Consider the following 8,929-nt stretch of genomic DNA (forward strand, 5'->3'; position numbering starts at 1 on the left):
TTAAGTTTTTCTAACTTGGCATCTAATTGCGCTTTTCCACTATGGGTACTGACATACCCTTAATCCGCTTTTTGCTTCGTTATCCAGTGGAGATTTAAGTACCACTCGATGTACCTGTTTGTCATGGCAACGCCACGTGAAAGCAAAGCCTCGCATTCCCCTTTCGTCAGCTACCAAAGAGAGGAACGTCTGTACCTCAAGAGCTAACCACAACATGTTTTTTTCGGTTTGCCATATTCTTGCTCCAGAAGGCACATCATCATCATCAGGGGCTACCTAGGGCACTCATTAAATTTTCTTCACGTGTAAAGGGCAGCCAATAAGGCACACATTTTCACAACCATAGAGGGCACTTTAGCACACTTTTTCAACCATGGGGGCACCAGACGGGCAGAAGGGCACTAGAAGGGCACCAGACGGGCAGAAGAGCACTAGAAGGGCACTATAAGGACCAGACGAGCAGAAGGGCACTAACAGGGCACTAGAAGGGCATTGGAAGGGCACTGGAAGGGCACTAGAAGGACCAGACGGGCAGAAGGGCACTATCAGGGTACTAGAAGGGCACTAGAAGGGCATGAGAAGGACCAGACGGGCAGAAGGGCACTATCAGGGTACTAGAAGGGCACTGGAAGGGCACTAGAAGGACCAGATGGGCAGAAGGTCACTATCAGGGTACTAGAAGGGCACCAGATGGGCAGAAGGGGACTATCAGGGCACTAGAAGGGCTCCAGAAGGGCAAAAGGGCTCTATCAGGGTACTAAAGGGGGCACTAAAAGGGCACCAGGCGGGCAGAAGGGGACTATAATGGCACTCATTAAGGCACGTCATTGAATTTTCTTGTTCTAGAGGGCACATCATCATAATTTATTGTATGAAGGAGCACCCTAGAGGGCACCTAATCATGTTTTGCACGTGAAAAGGGCAGCCAATAAGGCATTTCCTCTCGTTTTCGACACTCTTGAAGGGCACTTTAGCGCGCTTTTTCAACCATTGAGCCACGAGGGGGGGCGATCGCCCGCCCTCTGAGTCTGCCACTGTGTGTGTGTGTGTGTGTGTGTGTGTGTGTGTGTGTGTGTGTGTGTGTGTGTGTGTCTGTGTGTGTGTGTGTACACACACAAATAGCGTGTTATACACGTATAACATGCTATTTTATGTTGAAATTCGACTTAATCCAGTGTTCAGGAAAACGTTGTCAACGTATGCTTTTGGGTTGGCTGAGTCAGATATACGTGTTTCGAACAAGATGATAGGCATTAAAAGTTACATAAAGTAACGGTTTAATAACACAAACGCAGGAAACACGTGAGCTTCTAGTTTAGCGAAAGCAGCGTCCCTAGCAACCTGACGTCGTTGAAACATGCGAGCGAGCCGATAAAATCTTCCTAATAACTATAAAACTAAAGATCAGACACAATCACTGACTGAAGATTATGCAAGTAAAAAGTATATTTCTCACTAGAAATGTTATTAGAAACACGTTTAACGGTGAATCGGTCCAAAAATATTGAATTTCCCATTCAGATAATAAAGATTAATAAAGATCATACACATTCACTTACTGGAGATGTAAGGAAAAGGTATATTTCTCGCTACAAATGTTATTAGAAACACGTTTAATGGTGTATCTGTCCTAAAATATTGCATTTCTCATTCAGATAATAGAGATTAATATAGGCTGTACGTAACAATTTCACCAAATGCTAGGAGAACGTCTCGCCCCCTGTTGGTGCTATTCCTCCATTCATTTAGAATGGAGAAGAAAGCGTGTACTCCTCACGCTTTGGTCAGGCAAAGCGTGACCCTGAACGAGAAGGGTCCAGCTGCAGGCTTGGGCGTTCCCGTCATGACACAAAAACGCCCATCGGGCGTTCCCGTCATGACACAAAAACGCCCATCAGGCGTTCCTGTAGCGTTTCATCGATCAATCAAGAAGAGGTGAGTGAGTTTCGCAAGGCTTGCTTTTTTGGCGGTTTTACCTCGTAGTAACTTTCCAGAAAAACGAAAGAGTTATGATGAGAGATTATGTCAGTAAGTATGATATTGTTTATTTGAGAACATTGGCTGTGAAGTATTCTCATTTAAATCACTGATTTAGCTGTGGTATCGTTGTATCCGAATTCGAATCCGATATAAATACTCGTGACAAGCATGGTTCGGTAGCAGCGAATGCTATGCTATCTCGTCCATAAACGTTGCATATACTATTCAGAAATCAGCAACGTTTAAGACGGTTTGTAGGTAGAGGGTAAAGTTTGCAGCGAAGGCTTTGCCGATTATTTTACTGTGAGGTTAACATTACCAAAGTACATTGTTAAGTTGGATGTTAAGGTGTCAGCTGGCAGCCTGGCATGGTAAGAGGCATGACATCGCGGCCACTCTGCTTCGTTGTGGTGACACACACATCTGATTAAACTGTGCATCGTACTAGTACGTCTAACTAACTAGTATGTTTACATGCATGGCATATCAGAGAATTCTGTCTGTTCGGTCGCTGCGCAACGAATGAATAAAGATCGTTAGCACTCTGAAAAACAGATGACAGATGTGCCCGAAGTTACTACTTTATTACCTCGCTGATGACCAACGTTTAGGAAAACATGTACTTTTAATTCACCCTTGGGTGAAATCGAAGCGTAGTGTGTACCGAATGCGTGTTGATGATGATGCATATGAATTGCAACTTACACGTCTTCCAAACCTTTTCAGTACCCTGGCACATGCTTTGTCCAATGGACCATGGAAGGGACTTTACTTGGCTGACGAGGTAAAACGTGTGGCTGGCGCACGATTCATTGCATCTAGTAGAGTAGCATTCACTGGTAGACAGGCCGGCCTCTAGATTGTTTATTATGATTTAATTAAGTGTTCCTATGTGACGCTGATGGGCCCTGGTTGCTGCTAAATGCTTGTTGAAAGTGCATTGTGCACTTTTTGTATGTAGCTACAAAATGAGGGTGGATATCACTTTATAGTTTATAGGCATTATGTACTAATAAGAATCATTGACAAATCACATTCCCCTTATACCACCACAGGACGCACCTCACCAGTATCAGAGCAACAGCTGTGGGGTGTTTATGCTGATGGTGAGATGCATTATTTTCAGAAATGATGACCGATGACTAGTTTGCAAAACAACTAACTAATTTGTATGTTAATTTCAGTACGCAATGTATTCTACCCTCAAAAGCAATATGATTTCAGTGAGGTGAGTTCTTTCAAATCTCAATCAGATGTGTAGCATGAAATATAAGGCTTTTAATAATTTAGTCATCCTTACTGGAGGCTACAATTAACATGCATCATAGGTCATACACATTACTTTGTCTTCAGGTACTGCACTTACGGGAGGAGATGGCTACATCTTCACAATAATTTACACTGCCATAGTACACTGCTAAACAGTACTGTAACATGGATTTGTATCAGGCTATGAAGTCATTTAAAGCATAACTTTACTTTTCAGGGGGACATGCTCTCTATCAGGAGGTGGTGGTTGGACAGCTGTTGGAGACCTTTATGCTTGAAAGGTTTATATACTGTGTCCATGTTGCTATTTACTTATTTTTGGTGCTCACGAAGATCGTAGCCAATACACTTGTCTCTCTGTCTCTAGCCCTGCAGAACTAGCTGGCTCCTTCTCACCCTCTCCATCTCCCCATCTCAGTCACACCTTCCAATCACTAAGCAGTGAAAGGTATTACATACTATGTCCATACTTTTCTATTTACGTATATTCTCTCTTGCTCTTTCTCAGACTTTTGATCGATCAGTGATTCCCTTTTTGTTTAATGGTGTGGGTAGTGTTGGTCTGGGCTTGTGTGATTGAATTGAAGGTTGATTATAATCCCTGTTTCTCTCCCTCTCTCTCGCTCTCCTTCACTCTTTTTCGGATCTCTCGCTCTCTCTAGCCCTGCAGGGCTAGCTGGCACACCAAGCTCACCCTCTCCATCTCCCCATCTCAGCCACACGCTCCAATCTGGCACAACAGAGGACAGGCCATTCTTACCACCTGAAGTCCTTCAGCAAATTCTTCAAGAGACGCTGAGACTGGACATGGCGATGCTTGGCGTGTTCAACAGGGTTTCAAACACATTCCGAGAACTAATCAAGCCTCTCCATCCTTCCATATATATAAATGAGTTTGGCAGGGGACCTTAAGCTTAATAAAGACAATCTCATATGCATAACGGTTAGAAAGATTTACAACAATGCAGGCTGTGGCAGTGGCCTTGCGCTACGCCTCAAAGGCTTCTTAAAAAAGAAGAATTGGCCAAGAGCACCCCTGGTACTGAGGCACGTTGCATATGGCAGGTTTGTCATAAAAGATGTCTGCCTAGGATAATGTTCTTTTATTACTCCTTTTTCGTTTTATTTGGGACGTCTTTTTTTGCAATCCCTTTCATTTGTAAATGTGCATACTACTGTAGTAAATGTATCTGCCCAGAAATGCTGGTATTTTATTACTCCTTTCTTTTGTTTTTGTGACAAATGCTGTACGATGTATAACATACATTTGTGCCTACGATGTATGTTGTAAGGTTAATTGTTACAGAGCAATTACTGTTTTTTGTCTTTATTGAAAACATTCAGTTGGAAAAGTAAGTGAACACTTGGAGTCAAATGGCCTACTGTTTGAGCCTTCATAGTGTCTGGTAACTGGATTTGAACTGCATAATGTCCCAAGTGTTATTTTAATCTATTCATTATTTAATTTGGGCATATTCTTAAACAACTATATCAAACATCTCACTTATACCTAATACCCTACCTATACTAACCCAGAAGATAATGAACATGAGATCATGGAGCCTCCCTGTAATGATCGTGTTGCATCAAGTTTGATGCAAAGTTTGGGTCGAGATCCGACACATAAATGTAAGTTAACATTCTGTAGGCCTAGCTGGCTAACGTACCCGTATTACGAGATCGAAGAAGGGGGCGCTAACGTCAGTTCTATGCTGCCCATACTACTAGATCGACGAAGAAGAACGGGGCGTTCCAGCCTGCGTAAACGAGAACGCCCACCACACGAGAACGCCGGGGGGGCGTTTTAGTCTGCGTGAACGGGAACGCCCACGACACGGGAACGCCCATTTGTGTCTGCAGTCGGATGATATTGCCCTGAACACGCCTTGCGATGTGGACCATCGCAAGGCGTGGTCCACATCTATTTCACGCCTTGGCGTGATACCGGATTGGTGTGTGTGTGTGTGTGTGTGTGTGTGTGTGTGTGTGTGTGTGTGTGTGTGTGTGTGTGTGTGTGTGTGTGTGTGTGTGTGTGTGTGTGTGTGTGTGTGTGTGTGTGTGTGTGTGTGTGTGTGTGTGTGTGTGTGTGTGTGTGTGTGTGTGTGTGTGTGTGTGTGTCCACTGCGTGTGTCCACTGCGTGTCTGTCCACTGCCCAACCCCGCCCATCCCCTGGTTTTTAATAGTTCTGACTGAGTTTTCAAGAAGATTATACAATACATATTAATACACCCCAACTGTTTCTGCGCTGGGTTTTGAAATACCCAAGAAAACCGTGACCCGCGCCTTTGAGGTTTACACCCGCGAATCAGTTTTTAAAACAACCCGTGAAGCTCGCAACCCTGCATCACCGTCACCTTCGCCGTACTGGCAGTGATGGGAAGTTTCCAAATAATTATAATTCATGTATTGTAGGCTATATAACCAGGAATGTATGTAGGGGAGAGCCGGGTCGATTGAAACACGGGACGATTGAAACACAGCGATTTACTCGAAAACCACGCAAGGCTTTCACGTCAAAATTCGTCACTACGTTCAGCAAGCAAGACTGACCAACCCCGGGAAATTTTGTGTAATGACGTCACGCCGTTCAAAAGTTATCCCGCAAACCTGTTTTCGAGAGCTGTAAGTAAAATCCTTCCTGCGGTAGTTTTTTTGTAATAAATAGTTGTATTTTATGTTTCATGCCATAATAATATCACTATACAACAGATGAATTAGTATTTAAACCTGTGATAAAGTGTGCAATGTCACAGTTTTGAAGTTTAGAGGTAAAAAAGGTTTAAGTGTCAGTAGTCGCTGTCGGGACGATTGAAACACCTGTTTCAAACGTCCCGCACATCATCATGCGTAATTACGCGAACATTGCACGATCATTACCTGTATAAATCACAGAATTAATAAATGTTTTGCAATGAATAACTATTGCTTTGAATTAATAACATTTTGAATGAACAAAACGTGTTTATCAAATGCATCAGCAGATTATTACTGAGTGAAAAATGCCGCGCGTGAGAAGGAGAACCACCTCCCGTGGGCTGGTTCCTGCATGGGTGTATGCCAGGGCCTGCAGCGAGGTCAATTCTGGAAGCTCAGTGAGGCAGGCAGCGTTGGCCAACAACATTAACCATGTGACGTTGTCACGCTACCTCAAGCGGAGGGCAGAAGAGGGCAGTGAAGCGGCTAGGTCCCCTGGCTATAACCCGCACAATAGGGTTTTTAACGCAGCGCAGGAGGGAAAGGTCAGGGACTACCTGAAGAGGGCAGCAGCCATTTATTTTGGGCTCACCCCTAATGAGGTCAGTGTTGTGAAAAGGGCTACATAAGTTGTAGGACAGGCACACATGTATGCTATGCACATGCTTTAATTAATAAATATGAACAAATAACATAAACATAAACACACAAATGTACATCAACTTTTTATGACCCCTTCAGGTCAGAAAATTTGCCTTTGAGCTGGCAGTGCACTTCAGCTGCCCATTCCCTGCATCCTGGTCGAGGAAGAGCATGGCGGGGAAGGACTGGTTCACCTCCTTCATGGAGCGCAGTGGCAGCCTCTCCCTTCGGCGTCCAGAGGCCACTAGCCAACAACGGTTGTCAAGTTTCAACCCAAGTAATGTAAACTTGTTCCACCAAAATTTAAAGACAGTGCTGGACCGGCACCAGTTCCAGGCCAAGGATATTTGGAACATTGATGAAACAGGTATTTACTATGAACTTTATTAACATAAAACACAACTATATACACAACTATATACACACAACTATATATATACACAACTATATACACACAACTATATTATATACAACTATACTCACACAACTATTTACAGGGGTCACCACTGTCCAGGTGCCAGACCGTGTCGTCGCCCAGATGGGGCAGAAGCAGGTCGGGTCAGTGACCTCAGCGGAGAGGGGGACCCTGGTCACAGTTGCCCTGGCAGGCAATGCTCAGGGCGACCTTGTTCCGCCATTTTTCATCTTCCCCCGTAAGCGGTTCAAAGACCACTTCCTGAGGGGTGGACCCGTTGGCTGTGCTGGCAGCGGCAACCCAACTGGCTGGATGAAGGAGCCAGACTTCCTCCTGTACCTGGCCCACTTCACCAGTCACACCCGTGTGTCCAAGGAGTCGAAGCTGCTCCTCCTGCTGGACAATCACACGTCCCACCTGTCAATTGCAGCAATTGATTACTGCAGAGCCAATGGCATAGTGCTGCTGTCATTCCCTCCCCACTGCACCCACAGGTTGCAGCCAATGGACATTAGTGTCTTCGGCCCCCTTAAGGGGTACGTAAACAGTGCGGCGGACAGGTGGATGAGGAGCCACCCAGGGATAAACATCTCAATTTATGATGTGCCCTCCATCGTTGCTGAAGCCTTACCAAAGGCTGCAACAGTGAACAACATCACCTCCGGGTTCTCAAGTCCAGGGATCTGGCCTTTTAACCCCTCTGCATTTGAGGAAAAGGACTTCGCCGGAGCCTATTCGACAGACCGTCCTCCTCCCCAGGCTTCGGGTGACGAGGTCAGCGCTTCTCCAGGTGCCACTTCAGGTAGGAACTGTTCATCAGAAGCAACAGAGGATTAAACAAAGGTTAATAATAGATAAGTAAATAGTCCCATAAGTCCAAGTTCATAAAAGAAGTCCATAGGGTAGTGGACGGCAGAGAAGCTGTGTTTATAAACATTTATTTAAAAGTGTGTATTTTTTAAATGTGTCCTTTGGCAGGCATGGATGTACCTGATCGAGCTGCCGGGCCTGACGAAGCTGTCCAGCCTGAGGGAGAGGCCGTTGAATTCAGCCCGGACATCGTCCGGCCTTACCCTAAGGCCGGACCTAGAAAGATCACAAAGAGAAGAGGGAGAAAGAGGCAAGTGGAGTTACTCTTGCATCTCATATCTTGTCTGGACTTCCTTTGTCTACAGTCATGTAGACCTACCACATTTAAAGTAATTCAATTATCATTAAAACGTCCAATTGAATGTTTCAGGACAACTGCTATACTTACGGACACCCCGGTGAGGGCTGCTTTAGAGGCGGAAAAACAGGGAACTGTGAAGCAGCGTCGTCCCGCCAAGCAGCCTCCCTCCTCTCGGGCTCCCAAGAAGAGGCTCTTCTCGCCCGCTCCTGAAGCCGCCCCCCTTGCTGGAGTCACCCCTGGTGCCACCTCAGCTGCTCCTCCCACCATCACCTGGCCCGCTGATGGAGTCAGCCCCACCTTAGGCCTAGTTTGTCCTGTTCCGGAGGCAGCAGAGTTCACCACCATTGCTGCCTCTACATCTCCAATTTATTTAGGCCTATCCAGCGAGGACGTCAGCTGCCTCGTGTGCTGCGAGCTCTTCAGCGCCTCGATGTCTGGGGAAGAGTGGGTCCAGTGTGTATTTTGCTATAAGTGGTCGCATGAGGCTTGCACCGACGGGAGTGCACACTACCTGTGTCACCTGTGTGACAAAGAATAAAAATATTCAGCCTACTATACTGTCCATGTGTCTTCACTAGTTTGCAGTGGAAATACTGTAAATGTAGGCCTACAGCACAATTCACTTAACATTATAGACTGATTAACTAACTAACTAACTATGAGGCCTGGGTTAGGCTATGAGTGGGAGCTTGGCTATTAAATATTTTGCAGGGTAGGCCTACTTTTCGTCCATCATGGTAACGCATCAAAAATAACA

General features: G+C 45.3%; 1 protein-coding gene across 1 annotated transcript; it reads left to right on the plus strand.

Annotated features, from left to right (window-relative positions):
- Nucleotides 1-5,688: 5,688 nt before the first annotated feature.
- Nucleotides 5,689-8,710, plus strand: LOC132472972 (uncharacterized). Its single transcript, XM_060072869.1, has 4 exons — nt 5,689-5,872; nt 6,686-7,803; nt 7,980-8,222; nt 8,424-8,710. The coding sequence occupies exons 2-4, from the start codon at nt 6,945-6,947 to the stop codon at nt 8,708-8,710; spliced, it is 1,389 nt and encodes a 462-aa protein (XP_059928852.1). The 5' UTR covers nt 5,689-5,872; nt 6,686-6,944.
- The last annotated feature ends 219 nt before the right edge of the window (nt 8,711-8,929 follow it).

Source organism: Gadus macrocephalus, chromosome 15 (assembly GCF_031168955.1).
Source record: "Gadus macrocephalus chromosome 15, ASM3116895v1".
NCBI lineage: Eukaryota > Metazoa > Chordata > Actinopteri > Gadiformes > Gadidae > Gadus > Gadus macrocephalus.